At 32.9% G+C, this 21,930-nt stretch overlaps 3 protein-coding genes across 3 annotated transcripts; 1 reads left to right on the forward strand and 2 right to left on the reverse strand.

The window, feature by feature from the left end:
* The first annotated feature begins 1,368 nt into the window (after window positions 1-1,368).
* Window positions 1,369-6,399, forward strand: LOC7454541 (probable aspartyl aminopeptidase). The gene is made up of 11 exons (XM_002318083.4): window positions 1,369-1,598; window positions 1,744-1,879; window positions 1,998-2,076; window positions 2,204-2,406; window positions 2,560-2,632; window positions 3,322-3,441; window positions 3,578-3,733; window positions 4,591-4,764; window positions 5,258-5,332; window positions 5,406-5,546; window positions 6,048-6,399. Exons 1-11 carry the CDS (start codon window positions 1,517-1,519, stop codon window positions 6,267-6,269), a joined length of 1,461 nt encoding a protein of 486 aa, XP_002318119.4. The 5' UTR covers window positions 1,369-1,516; the 3' UTR covers window positions 6,270-6,399.
* A 504-nt stretch (window positions 6,400-6,903) lies between these two features.
* LOC7484463 (adenylate kinase 4) lies at window positions 6,904-10,895 on the reverse strand. Its single transcript, XM_002318678.4, has 6 exons — window positions 10,706-10,895; window positions 9,394-9,539; window positions 9,165-9,284; window positions 8,840-9,007; window positions 8,115-8,204; window positions 6,904-7,207 (listed from the first exon to the last, which is right to left on the reverse strand). The coding sequence occupies exons 1-6, from the start codon at window positions 10,818-10,820 to the stop codon at window positions 7,106-7,108; spliced, it is 741 nt and encodes a 246-aa protein (XP_002318714.1). The 5' UTR covers window positions 10,821-10,895; the 3' UTR covers window positions 6,904-7,105.
* A 6,486-nt stretch (window positions 10,896-17,381) lies between these two features.
* On the reverse strand, window positions 17,382-21,100 carry LOC7454542 (nucleolar protein 56). The gene is made up of 8 exons (XM_024582940.2): window positions 20,719-21,100; window positions 19,856-20,070; window positions 19,580-19,737; window positions 19,297-19,484; window positions 18,958-19,210; window positions 18,625-18,773; window positions 18,401-18,535; window positions 17,382-18,125 (listed from the first exon to the last, which is right to left on the reverse strand). Exons 1-8 carry the CDS (start codon window positions 20,921-20,923, stop codon window positions 17,773-17,775), a joined length of 1,656 nt encoding a protein of 551 aa, XP_024438708.1. The 5' UTR covers window positions 20,924-21,100; the 3' UTR covers window positions 17,382-17,772.
* Window positions 21,101-21,930: the final 830 nt, after the last annotated feature.

Raw genomic sequence — 21,930 nt, forward strand, 5'->3', positions numbered from 1 at the left:
ATATTAAAGCCCCATGTGTGGTCAAGGTTGTTAAAATCACGTTTTCACTTGTAAAATCGTTCGATTTTACGATCCGTTTTTACGATCCGAGTTTGTATTGCATTTTCCGTGCCGTGTCAAAATCGTGATTTTAACAACCTTGCATGCGGTCCTTTTATGAGTGGGCCAAGTGCTAGGCCTGACATACTAGTCCCGACAACGCTTGATCTCGTTCATTTCTTCTTCTTTTTTTGTTTTTTTTATTAATGCCTTTTTTTATATGTCATTTGTAAAATAATTTCTAAATTTATGTTTTAATTAATAGTAATTATTTCCGGCATGTTTAATTTTTTAAAGGTTAGTATAATTCATCTATAATGTTTTTTTATATATTTTTTATATAGATTAAATATGTATTTTTTATATATATGCAATCTTGCAAGTATTTTGTTTCTTTTATTTTATTAAACAAATTTTGTGTGTGTCGATTTATATTACAAATTGATTTTAATAAACAAATTCATTAAACATAACCAGGTAAGTTACCCGTGCTGCGATATTAAATATCTTGATCTATATTGCTCTCTCAAATTTTTTGAATTACATTTTTATTTATCGTTCATGATTTTTTTTATAAAATTTATTTATGAAATTATTCATGATTTATTTTATTGAACGCGTGCATAAGTTTTTCGATTTATATTAATTGTTTTTTTCATGTAGAAAAATGTGTTGAAAAATTCTACATGCTCAGATTTTTATCATGTATTGGTGTTTTCAATTTAATCCTTATTCTTAAGATTTTTTTTTTGTTCCTTAACCTTTTTATAAAAGTTTTATTATTTGTAATTTCACTTTTCAATCCAAGTTGGTAGTATATTATTTTTATAAAACCAACTTATTTAGTTGGTCAGAACTACAACTCGAGTTATTGAATTTCTCATTTAAAAAAAAATACTTGCAATGCCTAAATATTTTAATAAAAAAATAATATGGATCCTTAGATAAGCGCCATATCAGCCTAGTGTATAACAAAAACTGGATGGAAATTCACTATTTACCTCCTTGTCAAAAAGCATTATTTACTAAAATATTTTTTTTAACAATTTTATTTTTTAATATTAGACTTATTAAAAATTAAACTTTATAATTTATTTTATATAAATTTATTATGATTTTATTACTTAAATTGTGAAATTAACATGTTAACTCTGATAATTAGCGCATAACAATTGTCTAGAATTACTTTACTGAGATATGGAGAACGTTTTTATCTTAGTGTGAAAGCAAAGCGAATAATATGTGGTTAAAGCGAATAATATTTGGTTAAAGGCATATAATATATCCCTTCCTTCCTTCCTTCCTAAGTATATTATTCTCATCTTTTCACAAACCTTTGTTCATTCACTCATGTCTCTCATGACGTTTGGGTCGTGACAGTTTTTATTCCACAACCCCATATATACCACAACTACACACACACACACACACAAACCGCTCAGCACTCAGCACAAACGTTAAGAAAAAGCAATCTGAAATGCAAAAAATGCAAGAGAACTCCGTTGCTTCTGAACTCATCAACTTCTTAAACGCTTCTCCAACCGCTTTTCACGCCGTCGGTAACTATCTTAACAACTAACTAACACTATCAGTTTTCTTTTTCATATATATATATATGTATGTATGTATGTATGTATGCATATATATATCTATATGTATGTATGTATATGTATGTATGATTGATTGATGGATGGATATTGATAGAGGAGGCAAAGAGGAGACTGAGAAATGCGGGATACGAGCAAGTTTCAGAGAGACAAGATTGGGATTTGGAAGCTGGAAAGCGTTATTTCTTCACTAGGAATCACTCTACTATCGTTGCTTTCGCTATTGGTAACAAGTATGCCTTCTTCAACGATTTTAAATCATAGTAAATTTAATCATTTTTCAGCAGCAGCAACTTCATTTGGTTGTTTAGAAATTAAATATTGCTGATATTTTGGAATCATGCTTGTTAGATTTGAAGCTGGGAATGGATTTTATATAGTTGGTGCCCATACAGATAGTCCTTGTCTCAAGTTGAAGCCAGTTTCCAAGGTGATACTTTTACTGATTTTTTTTTTTTTTGAGTTGTTGAAGTGTTGAGAAAGAAATATTGGGTTTTGTGTAAAACTTTTGTGTGATTCTTCGGTTTAAGTTTTTTGGGAATGGATGGACTGGTCAGGTTACGAAAGGTGGGTATTTGAAGGTTGGAGTCCAAACATATGGAAGTGGTTTGTGGCATACATGGTTCGATCGTGACTTGACAGTAGCAGGAAGGGTGATTGTAAAAGAAGAAAAGGATGGTTCAGTTTCCTACTCCCATCGGCTAGTTAGAATTGAGGAACCCATTTTGCGTGTCCCTACCATCGCAATTCACTTAGACAGGTTTTGTTGCATGATAAATTGTTTTGTTTACTTGTTTCTTGTTGTTTTGTCGATGCTATTAATGCATGGGATTCTCATAGTTTTTGGATTTGGTAGTCTCATTTTTATCGTGCTTGGTGTTATGACATTTAATTTTTGCTATGTGCTGAACAGGAATGTTAACAGTGATGGATTCAAGGTGAACACAGAGACTCAACTTCTTCCTGTCTTGGCAACATCAATTAAGGTAATCTTTGAATCTCACACACTTGACATCATTTGGTTGTTTGCACACTTGTATTTATGGGTTTATTCTAGTTGCTATGATTGCCTTTTATGTTATGTTTCTCGCTGTTAAGAAAAATAAGGATGAAACAAATTTCTTAGTTCTAAGCATAATGATTCTATAAAATAGGTGTTGACCATGATCTTGCAGAATCCTTTGGACTTATCAAATCTTAGAAAAAGATGGGCTGCAACTTATCATAAAGAATCTTAGCACCAACCTTAAAAATAAACTGTGTCCTACACTACAAAGGATGTTTTTGCTTAAGTTAGTGGCTAGAAATAAATTATTTTCAACCAATTTTTTCTTCGTGTCTTTGAAGAACTATCAATTTCTGAGGCACTCTAGAATGTGTCTTTGTGTCTTCTTAATATGGACCAGATCTATATGTGCATTTAAAGATTAGACAGTAAGAGAGACTTCATTTACTTTTTGTGCACAAAGATTACTGCTTGACAACTATTTCTGCCTTACAAACAGAAGTTATCTGTGTGCTCAGTTTTCAGGTTCCAAGTATTAATGCTAGAGCACTACTAAGCGTGCAATATCTGATAACTTTATTGTGAGAAAGTAGATATTTCTCTAGAATACTAGTGTATGGGATGAAGTCTCGATATTGTTCCAATGTATTAACAAACTTGTTTTCACAGACAGAGCTCAATAAAGCAGTTGCTGAAAGTGGTCCAGTTAAGAGTGAAGAAATTCAAGTTGATGGGAAGAAATCTGATATAGGAATGATTAACTCAAAGCATCACTCACTTGTACTTGAGGTTAGTAAGTTCTGATGCAAGAATATATTTTCTCCTTCATCTTTTCTTTTATTTTTGTGTTTTATATTTTTTTTTTATTTTGGCAATTTTAATTTGCATCATCGGTTGTTCTGTTATTTTCTTTCTTGTCTTCTAGATGATTGCTAATCAGATTGGGTGCAAAGTAGACGATATATGTGACTTTGAATTACAAGTATGTGATACTCAACCAAGTGTAATAGCTGGAGCTGCAAAGGAATTTATTTTCTCTGGAAGGCTCGATAACCTCTGCAGCTCATTCTGCTCTCTGAAGGTATTACGTGTTATGGATTTCTTAGATCTGAAATCTTGTTGGTTTGTATGATACCTTGTCCTGTACACCGGTCCCATTATCACCGCATTGTCTTTCTGTTACCTGACTACAAGGTTTGCTGTAGTTCTATTGAACACACAATGCCATTTCATGTCAGATATAAGATATCATGTTGGTTTATGTAATATCATGTCCCAAGCCCCAGGTTTTCTATCTTCTGACTATAAATTTTTCTGATGCCATCTGTTCTACTAAGCACACAACCTATTGTGTTCTCTCTTGTGTCGTGAGTGAAACAAATTCAAAGTTGTCATTTTGATGATCCTCGTTTGTGCTGAGAATTAGGCATTGGTTTGAATTCATTGTTGGACAAAGCCAAGTGATTGTGTGGAGTTTCATTTTTCATTTGAAGTTTGGAAACTAGGTTTGTCGTATTTGAGTTTAAGCTTCTTTTCTATTCTGGAAATTAATATCGGTTCACAGTGAAAATAAGGATTTTCACTTAAGATAGTGTGATTAAGTTTGAATTTGATGTTCAAAGTTCTTTGAGTTTAAGCTATGTTGTATTTATATTGGTGGAAGTAATTTTTTCCACTACCATTTTCTTTCCTAGGGTGGGTGAGATAATGAAGTAAAATTTTGGTTAAGATCAGAACTGGAAATTGTCTGAACCATTTGGATCATTTACCAGTCATGTTGACAACCTACTTTAGTTTCATGTCATCCAGCAGCAAAATAACTCCAATTATCCCATGCACTTCATTTATGTTTATTTTCACTTTTGCACAAGAGAAAAACTGGTCTTGACACTCCAACAGAAACTTATTATCATTTCTGCTATTTCAATTTAATTACAGGCACTGATAGATGCAACATCTACTGAAAGTGACCTTAAGGATGAGAGTGGTGTTAGGATGGTGGCGTTGTTTGACCATGAAGAGGTAGGATCTGATTCAGCACAAGGAGCCGGGTCTCCTGTCATGCTAGATGCTCTATCACGAATCACAAGCTCCTTTGATTCAGATTCCAAGGTGCGTTATTATCTGATTATGACTTCTTCTTCAAGAATGAAATTAGTTATAGTTTCAATTTTGGTCAAGTTATGAACCTGAGTTTATCTTCTAAATGATATAGGCTTATAAGAAACAGTTTTAGTTTCTATTTTGTTGGAACTTGTTTTATTCATGCATCTTAATTAGGAGTTTAAGACACAAAGTTGAGCATGATCACCAGCATATTAGTGTTTATTTCGTGTTTCACTTGTCTGATAAATTTAGATAAGTTTGCAATAGTAAAATGATAATTGTAAATTTCTCACCTAACATTGGTGAGTTACGAGGATGTTAGTCCATTCCCATAGGGAGGGCTATTACATCAGCCGGGCTTATGGGTTTGACCCACATGGGTATGTGGAGGAGCAAAAACTGGGGATGCTTGGTCTGAGGGAGTGGGATAATGGTCTTGAAATTAAATCATAGTTCCATTCATGAACATAATTGTTTCTTTTCTTTGATTTCTTTTCAGCTGCTTCCAAAGGCTATTCAGATGAGTTACCTTGTATCTGCTGACATGGCACATGCTCTCCATCCTAATTATATGGTACTTTGCCTTGTTGTTCATTCAGGTGGTTTATCCTTTCAGACTGTTCTAATATGGGATATGTCGTTTCTAGGACAAACATGAAGATAATCATCAGCCCAAGCTGCATGGTGGGCTTGTAATCAAACACAACGCGAATCAGCGCTACGCAACAAATGCAGTCACTTCCTTTTTATTTAGGGAGATAGCGACAAAGCATAACCTTCCCACCCAGGTCAGTTCTCTCCCGACTTGAATTTTATGATTGTTACAGCTATAACAAACAGAATTCCTGGTAAAGTAATGTTATCATTTGATTGAGTTGAATTATTTTAATTTCTATAAGAACTGGACAAGCATAATACTGTCCAATTTGTTCTCCATCATTTCTCCTTTCAAAACAATGTGATTTCAAGCATTGATGACGATTTGATACTCAAAGTGACGGGAAAAAATGGCACCAGATACATTCCACGCTGATTTTTTAGAACAAAGAATTGTTTCCTGAATATTTGGGCACTCAGGGAATGAGATACTGTTACAAATCAAAACACAACATATTGTAGCTTTGACTTGTACTATCATTCTTCTCTTGGCATTTTGAATCTTCCAATCTTCGTCACCATTGACACAGAAGACATAGCCAGTGAAATGGAGATTATATGTTGCAGCGTAGGTAGTAGCAGTTCAGTATTTGGTAGATGAATTGATTATCCTGAAATCACTGTAAATGCAGGATTTTGTGGTCCGCAATGACATGGCCTGTGGTTCAACTATTGGTCCAATACTAGCAAGCGGTGTTGGGATTCGTACTGTTGATGTTGGTGCTCCACAACTATCGATGCACAGTATAAGAGAGATGTGTGCTGTTGATGATGTCAAGCACTCCTATGAGCATTTCAAGGCATTTTTCCAAGAGTTCTCTGATCTGGATGCTAAGATTACAGTAGATATGTAGGTCACTGCACCTCATCTTTGCTGGAATTTACCATCTTTAAATTCATAAAATAACTGTTGTGCCTAAATGCTAAAGTCTACTTCCATGTGTAGTAAATGATAAATAAATCGCTGGATCAGATTGCGTTTTTTCCCCCCATGTTTGTGACTGGCAGGGGTGTCGTACTTTCAGTTAACGATTGGAATATCTACTCGTTGTGTGTTTTGATACAGGAATAACATTTGAAAGAGTATGCTTCTGCATGTGGTAGCTTTAAGAGGAAAGTATCATGCAGAAGCTTTAGGAGCACTTTCAGGCTGAGCAAACCCATTTGGCTTTATCTCGGTAAATAACTAATTTAGGGTTTCACCTCCTAAACCCAAACACTCATCCCAACTCTGAAGGCTACTTGTATTTATTAGCCTCTTCGGCAAGGGTGATTACAAAAGCTTGAGCAATACTTGGAGAAGTATAGGGCCAAAAAGATTGGAAGCAGGGTGGTGGCAAGTGGCAGCGTTTTCAGAGAATGGGAGGCAGCAAAAGAGGTGGCCAAAATTGACAACGATGAATCCACTGTTTTGCCGCGACAAAAAAACCCAGCTGCATAAAAGCATCTCCACTGATAAAACGAACAGTAATAAAGGAGAGAAAAACATAAGCCAACCCTGTAGCATCTTTTATTTTGTACGTGTACTCGGTTATTTCCTCAGTGACAAAAGGCTGCTGGCAATTCGCAAATAAAATAAAAGGAAAGCAAAATGATCAGCGTATGTGACAACATGTTTGATACATATGAAAACAAAATCCGCTGAATTCCCAGGGGAAATAATATGTTACGAGTCCAAAGGGCCCCAATTTCATGAGGAAAGCACTTTCTGAACCTCAGCTGTAACGTCCTTTGGCGATTTCTCTGCATGAAGCTCTGCAACAGCACCCTTGTTCTTATAATAACCAATAACCTGCATTCCAAGCATCCAGAACACCATCAGATTTCAGTAGGGCACTAACTAAGAGGACAATAATATACAGTGTGCGGCAAGACACAGGCAGGATTAACAATGGAGAAGAAATCTAGATGCTAAAACCAAAGAGGTGATTCAAGTGGGCTCCATAACCATCCAGAGACTTGGTAATCATCATTACTCAATGACTTAATATAAGCAGCCATACTATAAGGTGATATTTCCAAAAAAACCTAAATGAAATCCAGCAGGACTTGTGTTATTCTAATGGCAAGATTCATTTCCATAAGAGAACTTTAAACTATCACAATACCATGTGTAAGAGGAGGCCCTAGGATGAATGGCCACAAGCACAAGTTGCAGTGAAAAACACAACGGCATATTACCATGTGATGCCTGGAGACTTGACACTTGATAGAATTGAGTGAGAACATTTTTTATCGTGTTCATAAAAGATAGCTTGTGAACAGACCAGCCAAGAAGACCTTTCTGTGCTTATAAATTAAATACCGAAGGCCCAAGAAGATAGTTGTCCTAAGTAGGGAGAAGTAAACCCTGGTTCGAGTACTCTCGCGTCCATGGCTTAAAGGCATTTTTCTCTTGCCCCCTACCGACATGTAGTGCCACCACTTAAATACTATAACAGGAGTTGGATCCTTGTCCATTTTTCCATGGGTGACTAGATAATTGAATCCAACACTGTGGTGTCACCAAAGGTAATGAAATAAAGCTTACTAGTTAGGAATAGATTCCTTTTTGACTAGGCTTCTTGTAATCAGCTAGGAATCAATCGTTTTACTTTAAAAATCTACATCTCCACAAGCCATTCTTTCCTTACCCAAAGCAGGGACTTCTTTAGCAAGAAATGCATCATTTTCACATGGATAAAAAGCAAAAAGCATACCGGTTCAGTTTGCCTGTGAAATGCCTCTAGCCTTGACTTAAGAACAGCTGCAGTATCATCTTTGCGTTGAATCAAAGGTTCTCCAGTTACCTTCAAGAAACCAAAAGAAAGAAGCAAGTCCGTGAACATATATTGCAACAGCAGTGATGCAGCAAGCACAGTTTGTAGATTAATAATCTATCCACAAAAACAACACACCCCAAATATGTGGTGCCAAATAGCTTCCCTGCAAACAATTTTCAATTAGCTCTCAAAAAGTACCCAATTCCACAATTTTGGTTGAGATGGATAACCAATGGCTAGATCACCTCCTCTTAACATAATCAACTCCTTATCAAACTTAGAATGAAAATTAACAGTTTTAAAAACTGCAGTTGATTTTCAAATATTCTGTTGTTTGAATATATTTTTTTTGAATAACCTGTCCAATGGCAGTCTACAAATATACAACCAGAACACTGCCACTCAGCCCAAGTATTGACAATCGTTAATATGTAAGAATAACATCAAGTGCAGGAGATCACAATTACTAAGGACTGTTCACAATTGATGTTACAGACTAGCATATTTGGAAAATATTCAATTCTATAAAAAACAATGTGCACTCATTAACCAGTTTATTTGTCGCTACATTCTCCCAGCATCAATATATGCACTTCAAAATCCAATTAAATAAAATGTGAAAACAAAAACATGTAAAAGAAGGATCATTCATGTTTCCTTACATCATCAACACCAGGAACCTTGGGAGGTGCAAATTTTGTATGGTAGGTTCTGCCACTGGAAGGATGGATCCACCGGCCAGTGATCCTCTCCTCCAAAATTGCATCATCAATTGCAAAATTAAGCACCTTGTCAATTTTAGCTCCCTGCTTTTGAAGCATTTCATCAAGCTGCACATAAAAAGTAAGCAATTCATGGTTAGAAGCATTTACAAAAAAAACCAATTGAAAATATCCAATGCTAGAAACATATAAACACACCCATTGTTGATGAATATATTTATTCACATTCATACAAGCACACAATTAGATATTGATAGTTTGGCACCTTCTCTGCTTGGACCACAGTCCTAGGAAATCCATCTAGAATGAAACCTTTCTGACATGAAGGTTTCTTCATTGCTTCATCTATGATCCCAACAACCAAGTCGTCGGAAACAAGTTCCCCCTGAGAAAACCATATGAAACTCTTCCATTAGCTAAATCCAGTAGAAACTATGAAAAAGAAAGAACACCAAAGAAGAACCAGGGAACATAAAAATAGTTGAAATTTCAACCTTGTCCATTGCCTCCTTAGCCTTAATCCCAAGAGGGGTTTTAGCAGCAACAGCAGCTCGCAACATGTCACCAGTAGCCAAGTGGCATAGACAGTACTCATCCTTAATGATTGGTGATTGAGTACCTTTTCCTGATCCAGGAGGGCCTGCCAATCACAAAACTAAGAGATTACTTGCAGTGATGGAAGCTTTCTGACAGAAGCTATGGTTTAATTGACTGATTGGTTGCTAACAAAAATACTGAAATCAGTAGAAAGTTTTCACCAAATAATTTGAATAAGCAAACATGCATTTGTTACAAAATGAGAATGTATTGAGGTGGTCAATTACAGGGGTATTAAGCAGTACCGACAGTATTCTCCAATATAAAGATCTTGGATCTGAAGTTATCAGTCTAACCATAAAATCAAGGTAGAATATTAATCCTAGCAAAACCGCAACAGCAGAGGTAGCATGCTAAAGGGGCTGAAACGAAAAATAAAAAGTGAAAACCATCGTACATATTGAACTCAAAAACCAAATATTCCAGCCAAGAAATCATTCCTTTACCTGATTAAAAGGTAAACAGTCAGGTAATACAATGAATACATATATATTTGTGTTCGGTGTGTTTTGCATTGGTGAACTCTGTAAATTCAAAAAGAAGTATTTCAATATACTTTTTTAGAAACAGCCCCCTTTTAACAAGAAATGTCAAATTCCATCTAGTGGGTCTCAGAGCATGAACTGTTTAAAACACAAATGGCCCTAAACGCTGTGGATTTTCTTCCTATCATGTAACGTTATCATCCTTGAATTCAAATTTGAAAACAGCAGTCAAAGATTGCCAAAACCTGCTTGACGAAACAAAGCGGGCACAAAGTAATTTAATAAAACTAATTTCTAGTTGTGCATTCTCCAAACACTGCATCTCGATATAACTAAAAGCACAAAAGCCTCAACAAATCACTCTCACGTTTAAAATTGCCACCGTGAAGTAGATTTCCTTTACTTTCTTCTCAAATTCCCAGCTCTATGAACAAGCAAAAACCAAAACCCATTTCACAACTAAAGCCACAGAAACAAAAGCTCTATTCTTTTTTTTCTTTTTCCTCAATTACCTCAACAACAAACCAAAAAATACAAACAGAAAAATTGAAACATCTTAACAAAAAAGAAAAAAAAAAAGAATTCCCGGATCTGAATGCCCCACGAAATTAAAAACCAAAAAAGACCAAAACTTTAGGCATTGCAGTTCATGCCACATAAACAAAACACGGTATTGTGTGGAGAGAGGGGGGGAACGAAGAGAAGTGTAGAAAATGATACAAACCGATGAGAATGAGACGCTTGTCGGGTTTGGAGGAGCACTTCATGCGACGGAGGAGCTCAGTCATGAGATTCACTGATGGAACATCTTCCAAGTTCGCAGCTGCACTGCTTGCCATTATTTTCTTCCTCTAGCAGGGAGAGAGCAGGGTTTTTTTTTTTTTTTGGCTTTTAATTTTAATGAAACAGAGAGGGGGGAGAACCGGGCGAGAAGGATTTATTTATAGCCAGACGAGTGCGGGTGCGGGTGCGGGTGCGGGTGCGGGTGTGAAAGCGTGAAAGGTAGGTAACCGTTCGGACCTTCCAATGCTTCAAATTCAAGCAGTTCTGGTCTGCGCTTACCACCTCCTTAATTACTCTTATACCCCTTTAAGAAAAAAAAAACCCTCAATTTAGTCCTTTAACATATTACCTCATGAGTTTCAAGCATTTTGATTTTATTAATTTTGCCTAATTAATATTAGACTACACTATCCCTCTTTTCATCGGTTGTTTACATTCGTCAATGTTACGCTAGATTAAAAAAAATAATTCTAAAAAAATATTCAGGAATTATTAAAATATTTTAAAAAGAAAAAAAAATTGTGAAGTTATAGACCCGGCCCAATAAATTATTTCCATTTAATTATATGATAAAAAAAAAATAATAATAAATGAACAAATTTTTTATAAAAAAAATGATTATAACAACCTGAACAAAAAGAACATTTGTCGAGTTGAAAACAATCATAAAATTCAATTCCTAAAAAACCTAGTACAGAATGACAAAATTAGAAAAAAATAAAAATAAAATGATAAAAAAAATAGATTCGTGTTAACCCGAGATAACATGTCAAACTCGTGACTTGATCAACTCCATTGGAAAAAAAAACAATAAGGTTCGATTCCCAACAATTAAAATGTAGAAGGATGAAATCAAAAAAAAAATCAATTAACAAAAAAAACACCAATAAGCCTGGGCAAGTCCACTAAGGTTCGTGAGTTGAATTATATGAACGAGATAATCTAATAGGAATAAAAAAAAAAAACATGAAGCCTAAATTGAAAAAAATCAATAAAAAAAAAAAACATCAGTAAGCCTGGGCAAGTCCACTAAGGTTCGTGAGTTGAATTATATGAACGAGATAATCTAATAGAAATAAAAAAAACATGAAGCCTAATTTTCACAAACCAACCAAGTGTTGCAAGACGAAACCAACAAAAACATATTTAAATTATGACCCTAAAAAATTCAAGTCAACCTTGGCCAACTCTAGATCCGTGACTTAAGTCATAAGACCGGGTTAACCCCACATAAAAGAAGGAAAAGAAAATCACAAAGCTCAATTTCTAACCAAAGTAAAAAAAAAAGATCTAAAAGAAAGATCAATGTCAACCCGGATTAACCTTTCACAATCGTGATTTATGTCATGAGGCCGAGATCACCCCACATGAAAACAAATCACAAAACCCAATTATGAACCAATTAAATATTGAAAGATAAATTAAAAAAATCTATTTTAAAAAAGAACCCAAAGCAAAAAAAAAAAAAAATAGCAATCAAAAGAATAAGGATTAAAATTGATATAAATACAAATCGACAAGACAACTATAATTTTTAGTTGGACCAAGACAAATTAGGAGGAAGAAGGAGAAAAGTGGAGGAGAAGAAAAAAATATTGTCACCACCTAACTACCAACGGGCTACTAACACACATTGCCCCCGATGAAAAGAAAGTGAAAATGACGTGACGTGACACTTCAGTTGACATATAAATTACTGGTTCTGGGCATCAAAGGAGGTCACACGCTCCACTTGATCACGACGGGCCTCCTTCACATGTTGGTGTGTACCGTCCACATGCCACTTTAGTTGGCTTGCTCATCTATTATAGTTCAATTTATTTTTTTAGTTTCAATTTTGGTTTCATAAAGCCTAATAGTTTTACATCAACGCAATTTTATTTTATTTTGTCAAGTCATGCATCAATCGAGACCCAAACTTTTCTTGAGATATTGTGAGAAACTCGTATCTAGTTAAACAAAACAAACTGCAAAGTCAAATATCAAATAAAGTCAATGTAAATGAATTATATATATATATATATATATATATATATATATATATATATATATATATATATATATATATATAAAGTTGAGAGATAAAAAAAACACAAACTCTTCCTCCGACCGAACAAATTAGTCCCTAATATTAGCAAAAAGAAAAGGGACTGAATATTTTTCTGGGCCTCAAATTTGATCCTCTAAACTCTGATTTTTTTAAATCAATGAAATTGAGTTTATTTTGTAAAATTAAGCATCAACCGAGCAACGAAATGTTTTTCCAACACCCCTGACATAACAAATTAGTCCTTGATATTAGCTTAAAAAAATGGATTGAATATTTTTCTAAGCCTCAAACTCAATCCTCTAAACTCTAATTATTTTAAATCAATGAAATTAAATTTTATTTTGCAAAATTGAGTATCAACTATACCGATGACAGAACAGTTCTTTGATACCCCAAGATACTTATACGCAAGTATGGAATACAAATCAACAAGATCAATCAGAAATCAAAACAATATTGGAGAATTAAATAAGAAGAATAAAAATTGAGAAACCAAAGTGTAAAAATGTTTCTTCTCACATGCTGTGGTGTATTACTAATCCCTTTTAGGTTTTTGTTAATATTAATGTTAAAATATTTAATCCAATTGACGTGTGATTTGCAAATGTTCATTAAATATAAAGTCACTAATCTCGAATGAATGGAGAAGTGCAATTGTCTAATTTCAATTCCAATTGGAGCAAAATTGATTGTGGAGCAATAAATTATTAAGGGCTAAAGTTAGGTTTTCCTTTTTCTTTTTAATATCGTCGATTTTTTTTATTTTCTTAAATACATTTTGTGTTTAATAAGAGAATTCTTCCAGTTTTAACAGAAAAATGTTGATACGGTAATTTAAATATCTTCTGTCCATAGAAATGTTGACCGTTTGCGCGATGCAAGATTTTTTTAAAATATAAATAATTTTTTAGCCATCTTTATTTGTTCTTATTTGGTTTAGAAATTTTATTTTATTTATTTAAAAACAATATTTTTCCTGTTTTTATTTTTCACTCAACATTATTAAGGTTTTTTATTTTTTATATAAAGGATTGTAATAGGTTTTTGGTAAATGAAACCGAGATGAATAAAAATCGAATCTTTTAGGTGTTTTTCTATAGTTAAAATTTTGATTTGTAATAAACCTTATTAGTTTTATTAGTTTTGGAGAGTTTTAAGATGTGACAAATCTCGTTGATCTTTTACTAAATTATGTATTATTTTTAATATTCTAAAATCATGCAATGTCTTATTACTTGTATTAAAAATATGTAATGTTTTTTCATTCGTTCAATAAAATTAACTAATCTTAACCTTAAGTTAAAGAATCAATAATCTCAACAATTAAAAAAAAAAAAAAGAGGAGGAGAATTCACTCTTTATCTTTTCACAAAGTTTTGTTCATTTATTTTTTTTTAATTTTACCATTCAATATTAAATTTATTAAAAATTGAGTATCATAGATTATTTTTATTTTTATTTTTTTAATAAAAATATCTTAGTTTCATGATCAAGATCACAAGTCTGGCGCGTTAATTGAGGTTAACTCAAGTTATTATTATCATTTTTTTAATTGATTTTTTCTCAATTTCATCATACAACATTGGATTGATTGAGAATTGAACTTTATAATTTATTTTAATTAGCTTTCTACAGTCTCAACTCTCACGATCCAGGTTACTGGTTTGGCAGATTGACTCGGGTTTTTTTTTGTAATTAAATTATATTTTATTTTCATCTTTTAACATTGAGTTAATTAAAAATTGGGCCTTATAATTTGTATCACAAAAAAAAATTCATGTAAAAACTTTGATTTTCATTATAAATATCATTAAGCCAAACCTGAAAATTTTTGTATGCAATTAAATAAAAAAAATGATTAATCTAAAAAAATCATGTAAAAACTTTATAATAAAATATAAATTTTATTTTCATTAAATATTCATGATCACAATTTAAAAAAAAAATTGCATGTTTGGTTCATATATAGTAATTAAAGAAATCATTGCTTATATTACCATAAAAAGCTATAATTTTATTTGAAAATAAAGGCAAAATTGAATAACATTTAATAAAATATAATTTTAATCATTGTATTTATAATGAATTTTAATTAAAATTTCAAAAAAAAACTAAAAAATTGTATAAAATAAGTCAAGGTGCCTAGGTTCGGAAGTGTGGACCAGCACACCTAACCTAATATAAAGCAACGTCATCTTTAAATATGGTGAATAATATGTTGCCAACTCTATTTTAATTTTTTTTTAATAAAATAAATGACACATTATATACCAATAAAGATTTAATTTTTTCACCTGAAAATACTAAGAAACACCTTAAGAACCTCAACAAATCTATGTTGGTTTGACAAATTCAAACACTCTTTAATCACTAAAAATATCAAAATTAAATAAAAAAAAACTCACGAGTGTAATTTACTTTTCTCAATAAGATAAAAGTTTCAAAACACTTCAATGATTATCAAAATAAACCTAATGACACTAAGATCTTTTTTTCTTTTGTTTTGTTGTAAGAATGTGGTTAACTAGAAAAGTTTTATTCTCTTAAACTCATAGACTGAAATGTACAAAAAAAAAATAAAGTTTAGGATCTAAACGTAAAATTCTAAAACTAAAGGGAACAAAATTAAGTAAAGGAAAAACTTTCAAACAAATTTGCAAAATTCATGTTGTTTTTTCTTTGTTTTTATTTTTTTTTATTACAAATGTAAATTTTATTACATTAAGTTGGCCTCCAATTATATTTTGAAATTTGATCAAATATTTGATTTTTAAAAACTATATATAAAGAAGAAATCTTGACACATAAAATATCACAAACATTACATGAAATGATGAAATTATAAGAAAATAAAGCTTGATAATCAAAAAAAAATTTTAAAAATTATTCAATGCACAGTGAATTATCAGAAAATTTTATGGTACTATATCTGTAATTAGCAACATCATATTAGTTATTTAATAGGGATTTTTTTGTAGAAAAGAACATGTACAAGTAGAAAAAAAATTAAAATTCATGACCCACGGACAATAATAAAAATATTTCTAACTAATATTTTACTTTTTTATTTGTATTTATCAATTTTTATAAAATAAACACTAATTACAGCTTAATTAACATAAAATATCTTTGAAACGTCATTGTCTTTTAGTTTTGTTGTGTAATGTGTGATATTATCCACCAACTTTTGCAATCAAATCAAGTCTCTCTCTCTCTCTCTCTCTCTCTCTCTCTCTCTCTCTCTCTCTTAAAGTTAACTTTGAATGCCAATATTAATTTTTCAAGTTAACTTTGGATGCCAATAAGGCACTGCCATTCTAAATGTGTTTTTTTGGTATTATTAGCTTTGTCAACTAAGAAATAAAAATGTGATATTTGTGTTTAATATAATGAATTAAAAATATATTAATTGATAAATAAAAAAAATGAACGCAAACTTAAACTTAAATGGAAAGTTAGTTTTTCTAGTAAAAAATAAAAGATAAATAGATATAAATAAAAATATATTACCTCGTCTGTCCCTTTAGTTTTATGCATTTTCTTTTGTTTATTTTGGAGATTTACTATGGTTGCTAAGTAGATATAAGTATCAATTTATAAATAAATCATGTACATACAATTGATCCATCTTATTTTTTTTTTTAAATAGTTAAACTAAATAATTTTTTAAAAAATAGGATAGGTGATATTAATTTAAAATTAAAAGAAGAAAAGGGCAACAGCAGAAAGAGCTGCAACAACCACCTCGATAACAACCTTCGGAAAAAGAAGGAAGACTATTACGGACTCATCCGCCTTGAGACAGAGGGGGAATCAACTAAACGGGGCTTAGCTGAAAGCTTCCTTGTTGGATTCGTTGGTCTTACAGAACGACAATTGCTCAAATACGTTCGTATCGCCGCAAAAGCCAAAGGGTCAACAGGTCAGGTTTTACTACAATTACTTGAAATGCGTTTGGATAACATCCTTTTTCGATTAGGTATGGCGTCAACTATTCCTCGAGCCCGTCAATTAGTTAACCATAGACATATTTTAGTTAATGGTCGTAAAAAAACAAAACAAATAAAAAAAAAAAGGGGGCAGACGGTTTTGAGTCGTGATTGAGATCTATTTTTATATAATTTTATAGTAATTAAAATAAATATTCATAACAATTCCAAATATCTTTATTCTTGGGTAAAATTATATTTTTTCTGTCCAAATTTTGTTTTTGTATTCATGCATTTTTATTTTATTTTTTTATCTTTTTATCTTTCTTTCAAATATGGTTATTAAGATAACATTCGAAAAATTGTATGGTTATGCCATAACATTTAAATAAAATAATAGTTTTTATAGTAATATTAGTAATTGTTTTATTAATAATTATATATGAATCTAATATGCAAAAAATTCAAAAAGTTGGCTAAAAAATACATGAGAATAAAATGTTTATTTTGTTATTTTCAATTTGTAATATAGTTTTTTCAAATTTATCATTCTTTTATTTTATTTTTTCATATAGTCATGTAAAAAATATTAACATGATTTTTTTTTTAAAAAAAAGATGGACTACTTGACATCCACGTAGACAAATAACATGTCATCCAATCTTCCATGACTGAAAAATCAAGGTCCAACCAAAATTCAATTCTCAACATTGTTTCACCTATGGTAAACCTTCAAGGTAAGTATGGAGTTGATAAGCTCTCTCAGCTTAATACTATTGAAATATATCTCCAAGGCCGCAACATATTGGCTGATCATGGATATCATCATCCTACACCAACAATACAGATCTTCAAGGGACTAAAAACCAATATGATCCGGATTAGTAAACACAACCAAAAATAGGGCTATAATTCCATATTTCTTGAAATTCAAGACTTGATCTTAACACAATTTGTGGAGAGATCAATGAAAAATGGGCCACTTCCAGACAATTAACGGCAACTTATCATGAACAGTTAGCAAGCTCACTACACTTCACCTTTTGACTTCTTTTTTTTCTTTTTCATGCCACTAGCATCTTGCAGCTCCTCTGTATCTTGGTCTTTACTCTTCTTCGTCTTCTTCTTCTTGGCAGTACCATCCTGCTCATCGGCATCAACCCTGTCAGTACCATTTGACTTCTCGACAGCCTGCTCCTGTTCCAATTTTCTCTTCTCCTTTTTCCTTTTCTTCTCTGATTTAGCATCCTCTGCAGCACCTCCATTTACCGTTGGTTTGTCCTCAGCCTCGCCATTCTCTGCAGTATCAGATTTTGATTTCTTTTTCTTACTTTTCTTTGCTGAAGCAACAGCCGGTGCCTCTTCAATTTCCATAGCAGTATCTAGAGAATCCAAGACAACCAATTAAAAAAACAAATTAAACCATTGGCATCAAGAACTGAAAACTGTAAACGCAAAACCAGCAAGAACACAATGAGTTAAACCAGCCGCTTTAAGAAAATCATCATGCAGGAAGACACAAGGGTTGCTCATCAAATAATGTTAGCATGTTAACAAAGCAACTGAAGATGCTAAAATATAACTTCCAGCAGAAACTAAAAAATCTTGAATGTATAAAAAAATTAGGAAACAACATCGATTTCACTCGGGTGCACACCTTTATTTTCAGCACTTCCAATTGCAGCTTTCATCACATCAATGTTTTTACGCGGTGCAACACCCTTGTCATAGAAATCCAATCTCTCTTCAACTTGTTCTCTTAATTTCTCCCCAAAAACAGTTGTACTACTCTCTGCGACACAACAAGATGCAAAAATAAGTTAATTATAGAGTTGAGTGTTGAAAATAATTAAACAATTTATCAAGAAGTTTGAAATTTACCAGCAAAACAATCAATGCGAGATGCGATAGAACATTTATTTGCAAGATAGCGAGCCATGCGTCCCTTGTTGCGAGCAGATGCTCGACCAATAAAAGATGAATGGAAAATCAAACCATATTTTGGTGTGTTTCCTCGGGTTTTCAGTGCCCTAAAGAACAAAACAAAAAAGGTTAAGGTTTGGAACTCATGATATATATATGGAAGAATCTATTAGGGGAAACAAAACAGGTAGAATAAAGATCTTCTAGATGAGATACTCAATAGGACATGAGTACCAGAGGGAGACAGTCTATGTATTCTCAGAATTATATAATGCAGTGATGGAAAAACACCTGAATAGTGCCTTTTCTGCACCAAGGATCTGAAGGGTGGAAGAAGGGCACTTGGCCAGATTTGTGAGACTGCCAGCATGAGATATCAGACGAGCACCAACCATTTCACCAATCAAGGAAGCCAAATTGGGTGCAATATCATTCATTTTAGTAACTAGATACTCATGGAGCTTCTTCCTGTACTCAGAGAGGTCCATTACCCTCTGAGCAAATTGCTGGACATTAATCAAGTCAATGGGAGACAAATCTTGACCTGCAAAGGGGAAAGAAAAAATTGAGCGGAATAAAAAGACAAGATTAAAATTTGGTCAACATAAGAAATACAAATAGAAATTCTACCCATTGATGCTTTGGCAGCTTCTACAACCTCCTTTGCTTTATCTTCATCTCCAAGTATGTCGGTTAGTGCTGGGAGTTTGTCTTCAGACAACTTGGACTTGTCATCAATGAACTTTGCAAGTTTGGCATAGATATAGTTGTCATTGACGATCTTCACTAATTCAGGGAAATGCCAAGAATACCATTCTCTGCGGTAAGTTAAAGTATTAAAGGAGCTGCAGCTAGGTAGATGCAAATTCCAAGTAATGCAGGCAACACGTTAGTGTAAAAATCAATCACAAACCTGACTCTCATTGCGAATGAATTGACATCCTTATCAAGAGTATCAAGAAGGAAGATTGCTTGAATAACCATATTGTCAACTCGGTTGACATTGAACTTCACTTTTGCTCTGCTGTAACTGTGTCCCAGACCAAGTTGGGCTTTCTCCAAGTCACCAGGCTGTAGAAAGGGATTGGAGATGGAGAGAATAAATTGTGAGAAACATACCTCGTGGAAACAAACAACAGGAAAACTTGAAAAGAAGAAAAGAAAAGCATGCATCAGAAAAAATGCAAACCTTCAAGTCCTTGATGAACCTTTCAAAATGTAACCTTACACCACGAAGAAGCTCATGTACGAACTCATTACTTTGGCAAGGAATTTTAGTCACCTCAAAGATATGTGACCCAATCTTAGGCTCAGCAACTCCCAAACTAAACTTCGCCTTCTTTCCCTCCTTGACTTTTGGGAGGTTAAGCTCCAAAAAGTTCCTCAGTTCATCAGTCATGATCCCTGCATACAAAAACCAATAACAAACCAGGCATGAGCTAACAACAAACATTTAGAGAGAGAACCAGATAGAGCTAATCCCATCTCTAATATCTGCCGCTTTATATCTTGGATAACATAAAACGAACAATTCATCCAACACAACAGCAACAAAGTTAATTACTCTTACTAATGACTACCGAACAGGTCATTTTCTACGACATGCATTGATTTCTTTCTTTAACACAGTCTCGCCAACCCCCCAACCAACCAAGACAGACGGGACCTTTGCAGAAGTTTAGCACACTATAAAGCCATAAGGAACTAAAAGGCAAACTTTTTAAAAAAAAGCAAGGCAAGCACAACTAGCAGAAAGCATCTCTGTTCCTCAGCTCATAAAGCGTTAAGTGACCACTAAAGCAACCGGAAAAACAGCTGACACAAGAATAATAAAGTCCATCAAAAAGCAGGGGCATGCATGACCAAGTTAATTACTACACTTCAAAAAAATCAAAGGCATTAAACCTTTCTCATTGTTTTCAAGTTATTTTTAAACAACAAAACCCGTCAACGAAAAATCAGACAAACTGAAAATACTAATCACTTCAAGAAACCAATTGACACAGACAAAAAATTATGAACAAAGGGGTCTTTGAACAAAAAATACTATACCTTCAGAAACAGAGTTACACTGATTGAGAGCATCTAAAGCAGACTCGAACGGGTGAAAAGCAGTGAGCTGCACTACCTTACCAAACCGGTTAAGATCCGAAACCGAGTTCCTAACAGCCTCAGTGTTTTGTCCAATTTCATCAAGACCATTGGCGACGAAAAGACTGTATCCCGATGATGTCTCGTACAACAAAAACAAAGCCATTGTGAAAAGAGTAATGTGTGGTCGAGGTGGAGGTGGAGGTGGAGGTGGCTTTGTGGTTAGTGTAGGGTTTTATATGTTTTAGGGTTTATGGCGAGGCATAGCTTAGTTGGATACATACAAGTGTTAGAGAGGAGAGGAGAAGGGGAGGAGAGGGAGAGGTTTTAAAAAGGCAAATTAGGGTTGATGGTGGTGATGGGTCGGGCCTGATGAAAAACAGGTTAACTTAGGTGGTGTGGATTTTTTTGCAGGATATTATTTGTTTTAAATTTTTTATAATTTTGATAAATGGAAACAAATTAAAAATATAAATTTCTTTACGATGTCGTTTTTTATAATTTCAAAAATGACAAGATATGTTTTGAAAATGGTTGTTATTGTCAAAAAGAAATTTTAATAAAACAAAGATTTTTAAATCCAAAGTTGTATCAATAACAACAATCTAATTACTAAAAAACAAAATGCAAGTTTAAATATCAAAGCTAAATTGAAATGGTTGTAGTGCCAAATTTTTTTTTGCAAGTGGTCGAGTTACGATGAAAGATAGAGAACATCATTGTTTGACCACATTCAAACAATAAAAAATATCAATTTTGATATTAATGAGTTTCATTCGACAAGAAAAGTTCCATAAATATTATTTTGAACCTTAAAATTTGAAAAAGTAGATAGGGTTAGAGAGAGAAAAGTTTTAACTAATTTGATTTTGTATTTTTTAATTGTTTTTTGATTTTTGATTTTTGTGGTTGATGAATTGGTTTGTTAATATTATAATGATATTTATTGAGTGTTTTTAGATAAAAATAAATTAAAAAATATATTTTTATTCCAAAAAAACCACGACCTTAATTTTCCGACTATTGTAATGGTAGTTAAAATTGAAGCAATAAAGGATGCATTGTTTGCCCTTTTTTCAGCAAAAATAGTTGCATGTCCCTTAAAAAAAAAAGTTCAGGTAGCACAAGTCTTGGTTGAGAGGCCCGCTGCACATGGGCTTTTTAAAAAGGCCC

Source organism: Populus trichocarpa, chromosome 12 (assembly GCF_000002775.5).
Source record: "Populus trichocarpa isolate Nisqually-1 chromosome 12, P.trichocarpa_v4.1, whole genome shotgun sequence".
NCBI lineage: Eukaryota > Viridiplantae > Streptophyta > Magnoliopsida > Malpighiales > Salicaceae > Populus > Populus trichocarpa.